The sequence below is a fragment of the Mustela putorius genome, unplaced genomic scaffold (assembly GCF_011764305.1).
Source record: "Mustela putorius furo isolate JIRA1106 unplaced genomic scaffold, ASM1176430v1.1 tig00003853_pilon_pilon_pilon, whole genome shotgun sequence".
NCBI lineage: Eukaryota > Metazoa > Chordata > Mammalia > Carnivora > Mustelidae > Mustela > Mustela putorius.
The window spans coordinates 14,284,807-14,304,158 of record NW_025422005.1 but is presented as its reverse complement, the minus strand read 5'-3'; the positions used below and the strand labels follow the sequence as shown (position 1 = coordinate 14,304,158).

The window sequence follows — 19,352 nt, the reverse complement described above, 5'->3', positions numbered from 1 at the left end:
ATATCACAGATCCCACACATCCCCTTCCTTCCTTGTCAGTCCTGTTGCCCTGGAAACAAGAGTTTGCTCCAGGGACAAAGTAAAGGGATGAAATTTCAGGTGATGGCAGACCCTTCTCTTGTTCCCGCATCCTTCATTTCCTTGAACGATGCGCCTTTACCCAGTTTAATAAACAGCGACTGGGGGCTTTTTATGCATAAGTACAGAGCCAGACTCCATAGGGAGAGAGAGATGAAAAAGATCTGGCCCTTTCCCTTAATGAGTTCATAACTCCAGAGGAGGAGACACACATCTACACAACCAAATACGCAAAGAAGAGCTAGATAATGCCATAATCGAGGCAAATAATCTCCTGAGGGAGATGAAACACTTGGGGGTACATGGAGAGGAAGGTTTATTCCTCTTCTGAACTTCAGTGCAATGAGGCCATGGTCCCAGCTATGGCTGGTTAGCAGGGCTGCCCTTGCACTTGACTGTGAACTCCTGGAGGGCAGGAACTATGTTTACAACCTGCTGTCTTTCCAGTTGGCCAACCACAGTGCTTGAGGAAAAAAAAAAAACCGAACTAAATATTTTCTACTGGATTATACACACTCCTCAAGGCCATGTGCAATGGATCTCTGATGTCAAGTGGCAGGAATTCGACAGACAAGAGTTTGATCTTAGACCACACCAGCTGTGTGACCTTGGGGAAGTTAATGAAACTTTCAGGATTGGCTTTCTCATGTGGAAAATGGTGACAATAGGGCCAACCTCGAAGGATTACTGTCCAGATTAAACATCAAGCTGTGCAATAAATACCTAGGGTCGTATCTGATACATAGTAAGCTTCAGCAAATGTTGGTTCCTTCCCCTCTTTTCTGGGCCCCTCTCTTCCCAGGACCTGCTGAGGTGTTTCAGTCAAAGCATGAACTCAACAGAGGTTTGGGGGGTGCCAAGGAGAGGTCTAGATGACTTTCTCTCTTGGACAATAGTTCTACTTCCGTTCATACACTTCAAAGTTTTATTTTGGGAACAGTTGAGTTTGGGTGTCTCTGGTTAAGTTGTTCCATGTAGTCATTGAGAAAAAGTAGTTCAGGTGTGGAAGGAGGGCTGCTTGGAGCACAAGAGCACTGAGGAAGCTGGTTTGGGGGAGCACAGCTGATTTAGTCTGGAACCCTAAGTCCCCGGGGGTAAGGGTTCTCTTATAGTACCTTGACACGGTGGATGTTGGTTCCACTCATGCTGCCGCTCCTGTCAATGAGGAAGATAAACTCCCCATGGGTCTTTCTCAGGTTCGGCTGGACTGACTGAAGGTCAGGGCAGAAGTTGAGCATGATGACAGAGTGGTGGGGAATGTCCTTGTGGAGGCGTTTCCGGATGATTTCTGTCTGGAGGAGAAAGGAAAGCTCTCTCACTTGGACATCTCAGGGGTCCAGAGCCACTCTTGGGGGCCCGCTCTTGGGGGTCCCCCCACTACTCACCAAGCTTTGTCAAGACCCCAATCATGCTCTGTAGAGAGAGCCTCAGGTCGACTGCACCTGGCTCTTCTGTGTGCTAGACTTTCCCAGTTGTGTGGACTTTGGAGGCGGAAAGACCAGGGTTTAAATCCCAGCTCTCACCATCCAGCTGTGTGATCTTGGGCAAGTCCCCCCTCTGGGTCTGTTTCTTCGTTTATAAAATGGGGCAAATGACATCTCCTTCTCAGGGAGGTTAGAAGATGACCCTGAGCAGGAAGTCCCTGCACAGGTGCAGGCTGGAAAGCATCTTTCTGTCTTTTGCTCTCAGTGTCTAAGCCGCTGGCCTGCTGGGGCTGAATGCTGCTTCCAGATGCACCCATGCTCATTTCCTCAAGCTGCCCCACTCCTTCCCTCTCCACCCCGATTTCCTCTCTCTGTCTCTGACTGTGCCTGGGTACCAGCTTCTCTGGGTCTGTTTTTCTCTTTTTATGGGAGTCCCTTCCTCAACTCAATCGATGACATCATCACACATGTAGGTGTTCAAACCCAAGACCTAGGGGCTGTCCCCACCCCATACATCCACCGTTCAGCAAAGGACTGTTAGTTCTGCAGCTAAGATGCATTCTGAACGTGTCTTCTGCTCTGTCTCCACTGCCACCACCCCAGTGCGGGACAGTACAATCTCTTGTCTGGGGCCTGAGTGTCCTCTTTCTGCCACTTTTATCTCCCTACGGTCCATCTTTTTTTTTTTTTTTATTTCATTTATTTAAGAGAGAGGAGGGGGAGAGAAAGGGAGAGCATGAGCAGGGAGAGGGGCAGAGGCAGAGGGACAAGCAGGTTCTCTGCTGAGCAGGCAGCCAGAGGTAGAGATGGATCCCAGGACACAAGATCATGACTTGAGCTGAAGTCAGATGCTTAACTGACTGAGCCTCCCAGATGTCCTTTCCTGGGGTCCCTTCCACATAGAGCAGGGAGCGTGATCATCCTTGTCATCCCATTGTTTAAACAATAGCTTCCCCTCATACTTTGGATCATGGGTATGAGGCCCCCTAATGCCTGACCCCTGGCTACCTGTCCACCCCATCTTTGCCCACTCTGCTCGCGACATTTCAACAACTCCGACCACCTGTTTTCCCAAACATGTCACCATTGTCCTGCTTCCGGATCTGTGTATGGCTTCCCGTTCCTCACCACTCACCAGGTCTCATTCTCAGACAGACTTTCTCTAAACCCCGGGCTTAGAGCACCCACACTTATCACTCGTTAGTGTATCATCCTGCTTTGTTTCCTTCATGGACCCCAGTCCTCTGCACACTCATCTTGCTCATTCATTTACTTCTTGTCTGTGCTACAATGCAAGCTTCATGAGAAAAAGGACATGTCATTTTTAGTGTTGTCTCCCCAGTGCCTAGAACAGAGACTGACATCTATGGGGGACCTAGTATTTGTTGAATGAATAAAGAGAGGCTGAATCTATATGGGTCTTTTTATTTGCCACTGACCTCTGTGTGCATCTCTGGGGTTCCCGCCCCCTCGCCTAGTCTCTCTGTTGTCTCTACCTGTTTCTGCTTCTATCTGCATCTCTGTCTCTTGTACATGGTATCTTCCTCTTTATCACTTGCCCCTTCTTCCTGATTGCTGTTCATGCTCTGGATGCCTGCCTCCTTCCTTGGTGAGGGGTTATGCTCTCCCTCCCACGTGGAGCTCTCTTGCCAAAGGCCACTGCCCAGCTGGGCTTTCTGGAAGACAGAGCCCAAGGCAGCAACAGCCCCATCTGCCTGTGCAAGAAGCCTCTTCTGGGAACATGATTTTTGCCTCTCAGAGAAGTGGCGTGGGGGCCCGGCTTGGAATTCTCCAGTGTCTTCTCCAGCTGCCCTTATCCAATTACAATAAACTCATCACTTCTTAGTAGCTTTGAGTGATCACTATCAGTCCTGGAGCTCATGGGAATACAGAGTATTTGCATAACCAACCCAAGCTGGCAAATTCTCATTTGCCTCAGCTGTCTCAGAGCTAACCGAGAAGTGCTGGCAGGAAGGGGAGCCAGCCCCAGTCCTGAGAGCCCCAATGACCCCACCCGCTGCTCACATGCTATAGTTCTCAAAGCCCAGGGACACCCCCGCTCTGGCCCCAGCCTCTTCCCCCAGTTGACTCATCTGGGTGAGAGGGTCCCTCTGCGAAGGCAGGTGTGTTTCCCTAAACATGGGATGATATAGTACATGAGCTACTGACCCTTTATCTCTGCCATCCCTCCTATGCCCCACCAGGCCCCTCTGGTGGGATATCTAACAAGAGGGAAGACACGAGCAGGAAGCAATCTACACATTCCCATACGTCCTCCCCCCAAACCCCAGGATCCTCTGCCACTCAGGGAGGGGCTCTTAAATCCAGCAAAGCTGCACCCCCCCAGATGGACTCTAAGTCCTTAGCCTCATGTCACCGAAGCCACCTCCCGAGGGAATAGTCTTCCCTCTCCTCCCAGCTTACCCATTCTTTTCGGGTGCTAACCCTCATGTTCTCATTTAAAAAGGGGAGACCAGAGAAAGAAGTATGACATCGCTCTTAAACCTGCCTTGGTCTTCAGGGCCCATTTTGGGGTGCAGGGCCATGGGCCACGAGCAGGGAAGCCTGCTGGTAGAGCTTACAGCCGGGGTCCCGGCCTCCGACCAGCCTTCCCCAACGCCCCCACCCCCGTCCTGCTCTGCTGAAGCCTCCTTGTACTGGCACTTCATGCTGGAGGGGGCGGGCCGAGAAAGGGTCTTCATCAGGCTTTCTCCGCTCTGCCTTTATTCTTTATGTCATAGTAGCAAGGATCTCAGAGACAGGATGAGCAAGAGACCCATTTAGCAGGAAGGGAAAGGGAAGGCCAGAGGTAAAGATGGGGCTCGGAGGGCACCTGCCTATAGGGTCCTGGGAGCCACTTGGGGTGGATTAACCTGGAGAAGACCAAGGTTGTTTCTGCCACCAGCCTAGAAACGCCACCGGGCTTAGGCCCCTTGGTGGCACCAGGAACAAGCGGCCTGGCAGGAAGCGGGAGAACAGGGTAGCCGCCGCATTTGGATGTCCACCTTCCTAGAGGTGCCCCAGCCCACGGAGGGAAGCATGGACGAGGATCTGCCACCAGCTCGCTGTGAGAATGACCAGGCAAGCCACCCCCTTCCCCTGCTCAGTATCCTCATTGGGGCAGTGATGACCCAGTTCCCAGTGTCACCCCACTTTTGCCACACGGACGCAGCCCCAGCCACCCTCACCTGTCGCTCTGCCCTGCTGTCCTTCTTCATTCCTTTAATGAACTCCGTTCTTCCTTTCAAGTGCTGCTCAAACTCTCCCAGGGTCATGTCCCCTTTCTCCATCAGGACGTGTGGCATGTGGGGCTCTGCAGAGATGAGATCAACGCTTGGCGGTTGTCCGAATACGAGGGCAATACCAGGGACCTTGGTTTAAGAACAGGATCTGGGGAGGAATCCCGATTGGAAGAGGGAAATAGAATTCCTGACTGCCTGGAGCCGTGTGGGGCCATGGGCAGACTACTGAGCTGGCAGGTAGGAGAGCCTAGTGGTCTCGGATAACTCACTGACCCTCTCTGGGCCTCAGTTGGCCCATCTGTACAATGGGAGACAGACCGGGCTCTGATCTTTTCAGATCCTGACATCTTAGGAATCCTTAAAGAGACAGAACAGTTCCTCCCTGAGTGTTCAGAGCTGGGAGGGTCCCCTTGAGCTTAGGATTTCAAAGGTCATCTGCTCAGCTACCCTGGAGGCAAAGTTCCCTAATAGGTGAATGAGACCTTGGGGCCTCTGGAGCTAGAATCTGGGCACTCAGTTCTGCCAGCTGGACTCATTTTCCAGGAGTCACTTCATTGGTCTTCTCTTTCTGCCATATGCTCCTGCGCTCTCCCTGGTCTGGCCCACCGGATGAAGGGCCATCACTGTGTCTGCTCCCCATAGGCTCAGCATCTCTTTCCTCCCATAGGCCACCCCCACCCCCACCCCAGAGCCCGCCTGGTGCCCCCTACCGCTGGGATGGATGAGGATCTCCACAGGCCGGTCGAAGGTGTGCCTGTTGGCCAACGTGATAATGATGCTCTTGGCCGATCGTGCAGACGGGGCGGCGTCGGCTCGAATCTCGTGGGTGGGACTCTCTACCCCTGGGTGGCACAGAAAGGTGGCAGAGGCTCAGCAGTCTTGGGAGAAATAGGAGCTCCGTGGGGGAACACGGAGACCCAGGTCAGAGATGAGGGACCCCCGACCTGCTGTAACCACGGACAGGCCTCCTCAATTCCCCCATTGGCAAAACGGGGACTTAGATGGATGGTGTCGATGGCCTTTCCTGCCCCAACCTCAGGACCCACTGGGGTCAAAGTGTTGCTTCCTCTTGGGGCACATAAAGAAAAAGCTCAACGGTCGATCACTGGGCACCCTGTAAATGCCTTTTGTCTTGGACCATCGTGCTGCTCTGGGAGAGCCCTCATTGACAAGAAACTGTGTCCTTATATCCCTTTAAATCCTTGAGTGGGTTGGGGAGGGGAGCCATCAGAACAATGGTCCCCAACTCTGGCTGCATGTTAGAATCGCCCAGGAGCTCTGAAATATTCCAGTGTCTGGCACACACCTCTGACCACTGTCATCAGGAGCCCTGTGGTGGTGGTGATGGGGGTGTCTGGGCGGCAGGATTTGAAAGCTCCCCAGGTGATTCGACCACGCAAGGTAAGAAGCAGGGAGCACTGGGGGGCTGTGGCCTCTAGGGGAGGACCAAGGATGTCCATGCCCCCATGGACATCGCTCACGGGAGCCACTGAAGTGGGCATGGGGGTCAGCCTTGAAACCTGCCTGGGGCGGGGCTCATCTTAGGGCCAGATGTCAGGAGGCAGGAAGTGGGGGGTCTGTAAGGCTCCGTGAGCTTCAGAATGTCTTCCATCTGGACAGGACTGCTTCCCTGCCCTCCTCTTCCTCTCTATCCCTGGCAGGTTTTGGTCTGAAGCTCCCCCTACTCTGGGGCCTCGGGTCTCCTTTCCAGTCCCAGTCCAGGTCTGGGCAGCTGTGTCTCACCTGCGAGCAGGCACGGCCCACGGATCTCCAGCTGGAAGTTGAACTCATATTCCATGGGGTTGGACACGTCGGTATCCAGGAGAGTCGCCAGGCACAGTTTGCTCCAGGAGTCCAGGGAACCGGTGCCAAAGCAATGCTTGTCTTTCCTGGGAGAGGGGAGGAGAGAGGAAGAGGAGGCGGCAGCAGGGGCCCAGTGGAAAGACAGAAGAAGATGGTGAGCCCCAGCAGCCCTGATACCCCCGTAGCCTATCTCTCCAGGGGGCTGATCTGCTCCCCCCGACCCTACACCCTTACTCCTCCTCCTCAAGGCCTGCCTCTAGGGAGAGGGGGCACTCAGACATAGGCGCAGCTACCTACAGTGGTGAGCCAGACGCCAGGCCTGGTGCCCCTCAGCAGCGGCGCACATCGTTCTCACCAGTGTCCCTAGAAGAGGGATCAGGGTCCCCATCTCCCCATTTCCCACATGGGAAAATAGAGGCTCCACAAGGTGCAGCGGTTAGCCTAAGTTCCTACAGGTAGGACTGGGCAGAGAGTGCGTTCTTGCTGGTCAGTCTGGCTACACGGTGAAGAGGTTAACACCATATCACCTTGCTTCTTGGCTCCCTGCCCTATTCTGTGAGCTGGGAGTGCCTGCACGAGCTGCTTCTCCAAGCCTCAGTTTCTCATCCATGAAATGGGAATGATAATGAGGCGCCTTGAATGAGAGCTCAGGGAAGCGTCCCCAGCTGAAGCCTCAAGTTTCTGGGCTCTCTTTCTGGGTCATCTTCACCCGGTCTTAGACCCTGATCCATCCCTCACCTGCAGGGCCACACCCCCTAAGCTCTTTGCTCTGTCTGCTTAATACTTGACAGAAAGGTCTCCTGGTGATGTCCCAGGGTTGGGGTGGGGGAGGGGGGCACGAGGTTGTGTGTTTTCAATGGAAGAGAGCACACTGTGTGCTGAATCACATTCTATCACTTCCTTCGTCTCGCTCACTGCTGTGTTTCTGAGCTCTCTCTCTGTGGCCGTCTGCAAACCAGCCTTTGCCGGGACAGGGCATTTCTTAGGAGCATCTTATCTCCTACTTATTTCTTCCTGCCTCCCTGTCCCAACAGATAACACTGCCCAGAAGATCCTTATCTGGGTCCCTTTTTTGGACTTTGGAAAGAATTTCTCCGGGGCTCCTGGGTCAAAGGCTTGTGTGCTGCTGTCTTTATACCTGCTGGCCTTGGCAGCAAGCCTTCTGTGTTTGAGAGGCAGGGCCTACCAGAGCTGGGGACATTCAAGACCTTGGTGGGACCAGAAACACGAGGCCTGGGAGGCCCTGAGAAGCTTATTCCTGCCCCTCCCGGCTGGCAGACTGAAACAGATGCTCTTGGGAGAAGCCGGCATCAAATCCCCATGAACCTTGAAGTTGCTCAGACAGAGTGACACAAATAAAAACAAGAATAATAGGTAATGGGGCGCCTGGGTGGCTCAGTCATTAAGCATCTGCCTTCAGCTCAGGTCATGATCCCAGGGTTCTGGGATCCCGCATTGGGCTCCCTGCTCAGCGAGAAGCATGCTTCTCCCTCTCCCACTCCCCCTGTTTGTGTTCTAGCTCTAGCTGTCTCTCTCTGTCAAATAAATAAATGAAATCTTAAAAAAAAAGAAAGAAAGAAAAATAGGTAATACCAAATGCTAGAGGAGGAGGAGAGGAGACTCTTCCTTCTACTGGTGGAAGTGGAAACTTTTCAGCCTAGAAAGCAGTCTGGCAATACACAGTGTGTCTTTGGTGTTTCTGGTCTGATGTTGGCTTGTGCTGCCAGCTTCTCTGCTATGCCAACAGGTGTTCTCACCCTAGGCTTCAAGATCCTATAATCGGACTCACCATCAACCCTCTGACTTCTTTTGTATTCTCAAGCTGCTATAGCCATATTAGCCTTCTTGCTCCTCCTCCAACACACCATACCTATTACTGCCTCAGGGCATTTGCACTTACCACTTGCTCTGCCCTCTGCCCAAAATGTTCTTCCTCCAGCATATTTCCAGCCTCCTTTTCTTCAGATCAGGCTTCACATGTTGCCTAAGCCATCTATTTGAGCTAAAATAGCAACTAACCCCACTCTACTCTAACCTCCATGCTATGAAGCATTTAGCATCATAGAACTCACCTAACATATTACATGTTGTGAGGTTATTTCTTTATTGTCTGTCCCCATGTCCCTCCTGCCCCCATCAGAATGCTGGCCCCATGAGAGCAGGGACCTTGTCTTTCTAGTTTACTGCTATATTCCCAGCACCCAGAACCGTGCCTGGCACACAGTAGGTGCTTAATTAATGCCCAGGTCATGACCGAGGAGTGCCCTCCAGGCTGAGTTCATGTGGGAAGCTGCTATAACCCTCCCGCCAACCCCAGCTTGGCTTGAGGCCAGCATTTTAATGGTGGCCTCCAGAACTTTGTTGACACTGTCTTCTGTGTCCCTGGCAGTCCCCAGAACCTCACGAGGATGTGTATGAAACTTCTGGATACACCTGGCTCACCTTCCCAGTTTTCAGCTTGGCTCTCACTCACCCTCATTAGGGGTGGGGGAGTTAGGTAATGTCACTGGCCATTAATTGTGAAGGTTATTTTTCTGCCAAAGCGATGCAAAGACCTTCTGGAATAGATTTTTAAAATTCACATGTGAATGACAAAATACAAGACACCTCCAAAGACATCTGAATGCAGCTGGTAAGGAGGGCGTCCTCTCCCTGCATGGGACACGCTCCCCCTCCTGAGTCCTCAGGTGGGGAAAAGGGACCCAATTTCAGCAGCAGGGGCTCTAGGCTGCAGCCCAGAGAGAAACTGTCCTGCCCTGGGTCTGTAGTATTCCCAGCCCCACCTTGCTGAAACCCCTTGTACTGGCTTTTCGTGGCTTTGGGAGAGATTTGAAGCTGGTCAGGGCCACAGGGCGTCCTGTGTGTCTATAGCCCCATCTTCTGTCACCCTGCTTCAGTTTCTCTCTGGGGTCCTGTCCTTGCTACCTCAGGGCCTTTGCCCCTGCTGTCCTTCTCTGTCAGAACATTCTTGTCTGTGCCCACCTCCCTGTCATGGCTCAGCTCCCAGCTGAAATATGACTCCCCAGAGAAGTCTAGTTGCCCCCCAGCATGGGTCCCTTTTTTATACCATCAGCCCAATGAACTTCTCCTTCATTGCACTTTTCACATCATTAATTATACATGCAAGCACAGAAACAATTACCCCCCTATCAGTAGTGTTCTCTGTTGGATAATGATCTCTGCCACCCAGTTCCACATAGGAAGGAGCCACCATGGCTTGGTGCCCTCTGTATCCCTAATGCTCAGCTTGGTGTCTCATACCTAGTAGGTGCTCAGAAAATACCTCTCATGTGCATTATAAAATAAAGCCTGGATATTCTCATCCCAAGCTGCCCAAATACCAGAGTTTCTGGCCAATAGCGACAGGGTGGCATTTCAGGGAGATTCTTAAGTGTTCTAAAGTGAGCGGAAGGGAGTAATTATTTGGATGGTGGTCATTTTAGCACTGAGCCTCGTCTTCTTCTGCCTATGTCTCCCACCCCTCACTCTCTTGCCTTCATCCAACTGACTCCATGTGGCCACCCAAGATTCTACCCCTGGTCCAGGCTGAGGCTCCTTACCCTTGGGTCTGTTGGGTGGAGGGGCCGATGCTCTCCGTGCAGAACTGAGGCACGGTCGGGGCGCAGACAGCAGGCAGCAGGACCCGCACAGCCCCGCTGGGCAGTGTCGGGAGCTCCGAGGAGGTGCTGACAAAGACGGTGACATTCTCCATAGGGGCAATGGTCCCCAGGTTGACCACAAACAGAATCCGCTCCAGATCCTCATCCAAAGCCAGCTTCCCTGGTGTGCAGGAAGGAGGGATGGCGGACATTGCCTCCTGCAGAGCGTTCCCTGAGCGACAGGCCTGGAGTCAGCAGTTCTGCATATGTTATCTCTGGTTTCCTGTAACTGTGGTAGGTTTGCAAGCCCCTTTTGCTGATGGGAAAACTGAGGCTTCGGGGCGGGGCGTACCACCTACCCAAGTTATTCAGTGAATAACTTACTCGTTGAACCGGGATCTGAACTCACAGGGGTCTGAGGCCAGGCCCCGTGTACTTTCTGCTGGGAGTAGGGGGCTGGGACCCACGAAACCCCGACAGAAGTCATGTCCCCATCCCCGACTCTGCTTCCTCTCACAGAATCACATTTGAGCACCCTCCCAGCTTTGAGGCAAGTGCGTTTGTTCATTTCTCTCCTGTTGTCCGAGAGGCCCATTTCCTCACCCTCACTTAGCTGGCATCGCTCAGCCACCAAGCCCTCCATGGAAACTTCCCTGGTCCCCACCTGGCCGTTCTCTCCCTCCTCGGACATCATCCACACCCCTTCCTCCAGAGCCACTCCCACCTCCCACCTCCTGTTGTGGTTACCCCCCAGCCTGTCCTTGCTCTCTTCCCAGAACAACCTGAAGGCAACTTGGTATCTTACACATGCTACTTGCTCATTAAAATATTCTCGAACGTCTTAACGATCAGGCGAACTAACCCCATTCGATCACAGATCCAATGGTAAGAATCTCTAACATCTAAATTCAAATCCTGCCTGTCACTAACGTGCTGTGTGAACTTAGGCCGGTCACTCACCCTCTCTGTGCCTCGGTACCTTCAACAGCAGGCCCAGTAGCCCTGGTATCAGAGACTGTCATCTCTGCAACCATGGCTCTGTTGAGCTTTGGGTGGACACAATTACTAGTTCAATTTTACAGATGAAGCTTAATTTTTTATTTAAGCTCATACCATTTGCAAAAGATAGGCTGGGGAGTCAAGCCCCTGTGTGATTCATTCCACAGCCTCCGAGCTGAACGGACTTGTTACCTGTAGAGATAGAGGCCACAACTCATGGGGTTGTTGCCTTTGATCTTCATGATGCTTTGGGGGTGAGAGCAAAAGAGAATGAGGTTCAGAGAAGTTAAATGATTGGCCTGAGATCACACAGCATTCCTGACTCCCCGTTTAGTGCTCTCTCTACCTTGTCCCACTGCTGTCCCTTCAGTCTGCTCGAGACCCTAGCCAGGCCCGGGACCTCTGCCACCACCCTTCTCCTCACCTGTGACAGAGGTGGCTCGGACATGGGTGCCCTCAAAATGGGAGTTATCCAACTTGGCTTTGTCCTTGATCTGTACGGTCACGACCCGGTCGGCAATGACCGCCTCAAAGCCGATCACCGTGGTGTATTCATCCAGTGGGTACACGAAGAGGCCTGCAGGGGAAGGGCCGGTATCATGGGGGGCTCCAGCGGCACGCCGCACATTCCACCCCTGGGAGGGAAGCCAAGCCTTTGAGCTGCCAGATTGATGGATGGGACTCACTGCCACTTAAAAGACCCCAGACCCCTGGCTGGGGTCATGGCTCTGGGGCAGTTCATGTAAGTGCACCAGAGGCCCTGTGGGAGCAGTGGGGGCGGGGCTGGCAAAGGCACAGCTGGTCGTCTGTCCCGGCCGGCTCTCACTGTGCAGGCGTTTGAGACCCATGTGGCCAGGGTGTCTGAGTTTTCAAGAGACAAGAGAAATCTGGGTTTTTATGTGACTTGTTGTGCTTGCCAAGGAGCTGGGGCATCGGAGGAGACAGATGAAGGCTCTAACCCAGTCCCTGCCTCCCCTCCTGGCCTGGTGACCTTGCATAAGACATGGGGCTTCTTGAAGCCTTACATTCCCATCTGTACAATGAGGTCAAGAGAGCCAAATTCACGGTATTGTCGTGGAACTGGAAAAAGTAGTCACTGTGATTTAGCCACGTGCCCTGTGTTTTTATACATTAGTGCTTCTCAGAGTCCTAGAGCCCACGAGTCACCTGGGGTCGGGGGGGGGGGCCAGGTCTTGTTAAAATGCAGATTCTGATTCAGCAGTTCTGGGCAAATCCTGAGACTCTGCATTTCCACTCAGCTCCTGAGTGATGCCAATGGCTTTGGGACCACTCTCGAGGGATCAAGACAGTACCTCATTTGAAGTGCCCACGAACCCTGGGGCAGCACAATGCCTGGTCCATGGCGAGCTGTCCCTAGTCCCCGGCTCCCATCCCTCTGGGCCTCAGCAACCTCCTCTACACTGATGGGGACACTGGTTCTCCCTGCACGTGGAAAGTTCAAGGACCTTCCCCACATTGGCCAGTCCTTTGGTCTCCTGGGCCCCTAGCAAGTTCCATTTTAAGTTGCCCCCTGGAGATTTTCCTAAACAGACAGCCAGGGTGATCTGTCCTGCCCAGAAGTTTTCTGAGGAAAAGTCAGTTTCCCTACGGTTTCCTTTGGGGACCGAGATGGTTGGGAAAGAGGGTGGTACCCCAAGACATGAAACCTGGGGGTTAGGAAGTCCTCATTGGTTAGATTGAGGAGGAATCCTGGCTGCAACAAGGCTTTACGCAGCCCCTCCCAGCCAGCCTTTCCGTGACCCCCTTCCTTAAGTGGGGAGACAGGCGATGGGTTGACAGACTTCTGCTGGCCAGCTTCCCGTTCTCTCTCAAGTGCCCCGCAGGGATGATTCATAGTCTCACGTTGCTTTTCATTCCGCGCGGTCCATCCTTGCGTGTTACCTCATCGGCTCCTCCTGTAAACCCCTGCATCCAGATAGGCAGAGAAGCATCCCCGATCTGGATAAGGACAGTGGCTTCCCCAAGGTCACAGGGACAAAGAGCGGGAGCTGCTACTTCTTTGTGGAGTTTGATGCCTCTTCTATTGGGAGGCTTCCTGAGAAAGTGGGGGGGAGGGACCCTTTGAGGAAGGTGGGCCCGCTTGTGGGATGGTGATAGTCCTGGGACAGCCAGCTGGGGCCGAGCGCAAATCCTGACCTGCTGTGTTACTGGCTTTGAGGCCCGAGGGGCGGAACCGCCATTCCCATTTCACAGATGAGCAAACTGAGAGTCAGAGAATGAACATAACTCGTCCTGTGGATGGGCTAGTATTTGTCAAGGTGAGGATTACATACGGTGGACGAGGGCCCTGGGGAAGCCGCATCAGGGGTCCTCACCCTGGAAGGGCTGGGCTTCCAGGTTGCCATAGGTGAGAGAGGCAGTCAGACCCAGAGCGTAACCACTGACGAAGGAGGTGACGTCAGAGGCGGTGAGGGGCAGGGCTGCCCCTGTGATCTGGTTCAGCAGACCTGGCATCCCGCTGGCTACTCAGCCTTTAGGGCCTGTAAGAGACAGGAAGGGCGGAAGTGGGGAGAGGTGCCCCCATCCCTCCCCAGCCCAGGCCTCCCCTTCCGTCCCCACAGGCGGCCAGCCTTCTCCCAGTTGTCCCCACGGCCTTTGTGGGAGTCACTCCTGCTTGCTCTCCACCATCCCTGAGAGAAGTGGGAATTCTGTTTTTGTCTATTTCACAGCAGAGAAACTGAGGCCTGAAGACGGGGGACCTGTTTGGGTTCACTCAGCGGGAGAGAACAGAGTCAGGGCCAGAGCCCAAGCAGGTTCACGGCCAACCTGGAATTCTCCCCAGGGGACAGTGTTCCTAGAGCTCTGGATGGGAGTCCAGGGACTCGGGCCCGGACCCCGTCCCTCTGTCAGTCCCTTAATCCCTGAGCTGTGGTTGCTTCCTCAGCAGAATGAGGGAACGGGGCTAGCTCACCACATCCCCCTTTCTCTGAAGGCATCTAGAATAATCTACCCACCATGTCAGCACAGGTTGTGAGGGGAGTGAGGGCACCCCCAAAAGATACTCAAGTGAAAGGAGCCACCTGATTCCTCCACGTGTGCAGGTCAAAATGCTGGGAGTCATCCCTGGCTCCTCTTTTTCTCCCCTCCCCCCAGACCCAGTCCACAGCTAAAGCTCGTCATTCATCTCTGCAAACGCCGGGGCACCCGTCCGTTCCCCACCACAGGCATGATCGTCTCAGCCGCCACCATGTCTATCTGGACGGAGGTTCCCAATCGGCCTCTTAGAGCTACCGTCCCTCGCACTCCCATCCATTCTCTCAGCGGCCAGGCCCCCAGAGAACACAGCCACGGGGGAGTCTCCATCCCCTGCTGCTTGCTCCTGGGGTAGAGACCCAAACCTGGAAGTACCTGTGAAGTCCGGCCCGGCTGGCTTTCCCTGCGGGTCTCCGCATCCTCACACAGACCTCGTGGCTCTCCCAGCTTCCAGTCCATTCCTCAAACACGTCCTGTGATCTCCCGCCTTTGTCCCGCCATTCACCCCCAAAAGACTCACCCCTCGACCTACTTTCAAACTAGTGACTTGTAACCTCTTTGTTGTCCTTCAGTGTCAACCGAGGGTCACCCCGGTGGAAGCCACACCACCCTCCCCCCTACTGGGCCCAGCGTCCTCTCCCTGCACAGCCCTGGGAGCTCCTCCGTCCCTTTGTAAGGATGCTGTGTGTTGTGCGAGATTATTTTGCTGCTGTCTGTCATCCCGTTTGCAGCCTGCGCTCCTGGAGAGATGAGCTGGGTCTCTCCGCACTCCCTGTCCTATCCTCGGTGCTGATTAAATGAATACGGGAATGGATGACTGGACTTCTCAGGGCAGGGATGTGTCCGCTGTCTCTTGGGGTCCCAAGACCCTCCCTGGGTCATCATTGTGCTTGAAGGGTGCACTGGGAATGGGAAGCAAAGTCAAAGGGTGGGACAATACAAATTTGAGGTCAGATTTGTTCCAAGTCCCCCCACCCCGGTCCCCTCCCCCCTCCCCCCACCCCGTGGAGCTGAGCTGGGCCAAGCTTCTGCGGCTTTTGTTTGCAAGACTGTTCAATGTGTGCTTATTACTCTGCCTTTACTCAAAGAAGGGAACTCATCCCCTTCAGGTCCTCCTCATGCCCCTGATAGGATCCTCTGGTGCTCCCACGCTCTCTGTCTGGCAGCAATGTCTTTTTAATTATGTTCTCCCTTGGGGCTCCGGCCCAGACAGCTCTCAGCCCTGCCTTATCTGGGCAGGCTGACTGACAGCAGGAGGCAGATAAGGAGCTAGGAGGGGGCCATTGTATGCCCAGCTGCCTTCTCTCAGGAGCGTTCTGTCCCGGTGCTGGCCCAGCAAAGCCCGCCTTCTCCCAGGGGACAGAACAAGATGGCGGAGTTCATTTCCTCGGCCACGCCTGCTGCCACACACCCTCCCCCCCAACCCCTCTTCCTCAGCCTGGGTCACCCCTGGTCGGAATGCTGACCAAGGAATGCAGCTTCAGGGAACCAGTGCCCAGCTGTGTGGGGAACTAGGCCTTCTGCTTCAGTCCATCCCAGGATGGAGTCCATCCCAGGAAGATGCCCCTGGGGCACCTTCCCACACTGTCCCTGGGGCCCATGCCTAGAGCACCTTGCCCAGGAGGTGGGGGGAGGTGTGGGCTCACCTGGGAAGTGGGGCTTACCTGAATGAAGTTGGTAACCCAGGAGCAGACTCACTCAGAATCGACCTTTTAACAGTATCAATACCTTCCCTTCTTGGGAAGAGGGAACTTGAAATTCTTTGGGGCCTAAACAATGCACATTTTTTCCCCAATTCATCCACACGGATAAAGATTTACTAGATTCTAAGCCCTGAATTAACCACTGGGGGTACGAAGGTAAGACGCAACTCTGACCTCAAGAACCTTACAACCAATCTAGCGGCAGAGGCAGGGGAGTAGGGGGAGACGTAGTAATGATAGCTGGAATCTATGGAACATGGAATGTGCTGGAAGGAAGCACTATTTCTCTTAATCCTCACAAGCACTTTCTAAGGCCCACTCTTGTTTTGCAGACGAGGACACTGAGGCCCAGAGACGATGTGTTTGGTTTTGCACACGAGTCTGTGGGGTGGTGCGGAAAAACGGGGGTACAATGGGTGCTTGTGTGAGGGGTTTTCCCCTGAAGCAGCCCACTGCCAGCCCGGTGGGAGGTAGAACCCAGAGCTCATGGGACCAGGATCCTCTCTCCAACCATCCGAAGCTGGGGCTCAAGGGGCCACCGGGGCTTAGGAAACACTCCGGTTGTAGGAGGTTCCCGGGGTGACTGTTGAAACCAAGACAGTCCTTGATGGTCTAGAACCTGTAAATCTCCAGCACTCCCTGCCCTTCGGGAAGGCCTCTCTGGAGCCAGACAAGCCCAGATGTGAGTCCCGGTTCATAGCGACTGCTATGAACCCCACGTGGGGGCGTGTTAGTACCCGCGTGCGAGCTCCCTCGTCAGCAAGACTGGGTGAGCAGAAGGGCCACTGCCTGTCACCTCACCAGCACCGTGAAGATCATAGTGAATAATGTATAGAAAGTACCCAGTACAGTGCCTGGCACACACTAGGTGCTCAATATTTACACAGTGAAATGAACGAATGAATGAATGAATGATAACACCAGGCCAGCAGTTCCCGGGTTCCTCATTCACCCGGCTGAGAGAGAGATGTCCTCTGACCACCAGGCCCAGGCAACTCTTCAGGGAAGAAACTGATGTTAAATCCTTTAGGCTTCCATCTCATTTTTATGTCAAGGCCTCAAATACACCATCACTGGCAACACAGGGTCCCAGCTTCTTCTACCTTCTGTCCACAGGGGACGCCATGATTCTGTGTTCCTGGGCCAGACTCTGGCCACCCGCCCCGCCTCGAGCCCCATTGTGCCTTTTGTGACTACCACACTGGAGCCACCGGACACCCTGTATCCTGGGCCTCTCCTGGGGTTCCCTCTGAGTCCTTGTCCAAGGACCTGCTTCCCCTGCAGCCTTAGACAGGAAGGGCTGCTGACTCCTTGTCACCCCTGAGTCAGGAGTTGGGACAGATGCTTGGTCTCAGCTGCGGCTCCAAGATCACCACTTTTAATCTGCTCATAAAACCCATTCTCCATGGTGGGGATTAGGGGGAGGGAGAGGGCTGATGCCCTTTGGCTAGGCACCCCCCACCATTGCTTGTCATTCCCAAGGTTTTGGTTACACCCTCCTCATAGCAAACACTTGGCCTCTGACTCTCGTCTTCCTCCGCTCCCCAAGCCCTGCCATGAACCTAGTAACTTCATAGCGATGGTGTGTCCAACTCCGTGAGCTCTTATCCCTTGCCCCCGCCCCTCCAAAATCTTTGCTCCCACTCCAGCTCAGCTTGCCACTTCCACTCCCACGCCGTGAGCTTGGGACGCCACCCCTGAGCGCTCCATCTCTGAAACCGCTCTCTCGGTCACATAGGTCGCTCTAAAAATCACAACTCCCAGCACTTCTGAGCCCTCTTTCCTTGATTTCTCCTACACACTTGTCACCGTCTGGCATGCTGTGTATGCTGGTTTGACGTGTCTCCCCAGCTCTCCAGAGCGTCATCCCCAACGAGGGCACGGGGACGGCTTCAGTTCCTCCACTGCTTAACCCCGCTACCAAGAGAATAACGCCTGGCTCTAGTAGATATTCAATAAATACTTGTGTTTGAATGAATGAAACATCACTCCACAGGCTTCATCTATAAAGTCTGGCAACAGCCCTCCAGGATAGACACTCCTAGCATCCCTGTTTTATAGATAAAAACACCAAGCTCAGGGAGGTGAGGTAGACGGTCCAAGGTCCCACAGCTAGTAGGTAACAGGGCTGGGAGCTAAGGACCGCAGAGCCCGAGTGCTCGCTTCACTGTGCGGCTGTGCAGCCTCCTGTTTAACCTGCCCCCCCAGCTGTGCTGTTTCCGCCCAGGCGCTCTCTTGACATCCTCCTCTTCTCTCCATTTCCACCACTGCTGCTTCCCTACTCTGTCCTGGACCATCGCCACCATCTCTGCCCTGGTCCCTCACCTTCCAGGCTGCCTCCCTTCCAGTTCACTCTGTCAGTTCAGGCATGTGTGCACATGTACGCATGCGCACACACACACATACCCCCCTGACACACACACACACACACACACCGCGACACGCACAGTCTCCCTTTACCCTGAGCGTCATGGCTCCTCATCGCTTTTCTCTGTCGGAACAGGTTAAACCTTCAGCATGGCATTCTGGGCTCATCCCCATTGGGTCCGCATCTCTGTCCTGTGTCACCTCCTGCCTCGTTCTGCATGGTCACTTTGTTCCAGACACCCTGACCTTGTCACGGTGCCCCGGATGGGGCTCTTTCTCACTCTTGGGGTTTTCCCTGAAAAGATGGTTTCCTCCTTCTCCGCCTTTCAAAGACCTGTTCAGCCTTCAAGGCCCAGTTTCACAGCCACCTTCTCTCTGAAGCCTCCCTCCCTGTGCGGTCCCCAACGCCCCAGTCTATCAGGCACGCCCTCCTCCGGGGCTTCCACAGCCTCTGAGCACCTGTCTGTCACAGCTGTCATCCGAAGCACAGTAACTTCTAATTAGGGATGCTTGGCGACCCCAGGCGCTGCAAGAACGTAGGTTCCCCTCCTGTGCCTGGGTCCTAGCTCCCCGCATGGGGCTCAGTTCAGAGGAGGAACTCTAATGGGGCGCCTACTAGGCTGTAGTGCTTTACAGGCATTCCTAGTGCTCACACCCACCTTCCCTTTATGGGTGGGGGAAATGAGATGCCAGGGATGTCTGGAAGTGTGCTGGCGAGTGGTCGGGCTCGGTGGGATAGGAAGCAGCCTGCTCCCAGTCAGCACCTGCCCTTCCCCTTCTCCAGCTCCTTCCCAGTCCATGCCAAGCCCAGGAGAGGCTGGCGAAGGAGGGAGGATGAAGAGGAGGGAGCACCAGGAGCCTGGGGAGCCTGAGCTGCAGGACATGAGGCCTCCCCTGGCAGGGATGCTCTCGAGCTGCTGCTCTGATTCTGAGCACATGAGCTCACCCAGCTCCTGCATACAACCTCCCCCCCCACCCCGGGAGCCGACCCCAGACGGTGCCTCTGGGCAGTTATTCTGGGATAGCCTGGGGTGCAGGGCTCTAGGCTGACAACAGAACTCACCGAGCCCGACCACTCGCCAGCACACTTCCAGACATCCCTGGCAGCTCATTTCCCCCACCCATAAAGGGAAGGTGGGTGTG

General features: G+C 54.3%; 1 protein-coding gene across 3 annotated transcripts in view; it reads right to left on the bottom strand.

Moving 5' to 3' along the window:
• Nucleotides 1-19,352, bottom strand: part of VWA5B1 (von Willebrand factor A domain containing 5B1) — a 55,814-nt gene that overhangs the window by 25,115 nt on the left and 11,347 nt on the right. For 2 of the 3 annotated variants that reach the window (XM_013048172.2, XM_004741288.3), the window contains 7 exons: nt 13,482-13,646; nt 11,570-11,722; nt 10,108-10,378; nt 6,488-6,633; nt 5,455-5,586; nt 4,691-4,815; nt 1,194-1,370 (listed from right to left, as the gene is read on the bottom strand). In XM_013048172.2, coding sequence (XP_012903626.1) covers nt 1,194-1,370; nt 4,691-4,815; nt 5,455-5,586; nt 6,488-6,633; nt 10,108-10,378; nt 11,570-11,722; nt 13,482-13,620 — 1,143 coding nt within the window. In that variant the 5' untranslated portion in view covers nt 13,621-13,646. The remainder of the gene's footprint in view (nt 1-1,193; nt 1,371-4,690; nt 4,816-5,454; nt 5,587-6,487; nt 6,634-10,107; nt 10,379-11,569; nt 11,723-13,481; nt 13,647-19,352) is intronic. The other variant, XM_013048178.2, reaches the window with a different exon arrangement.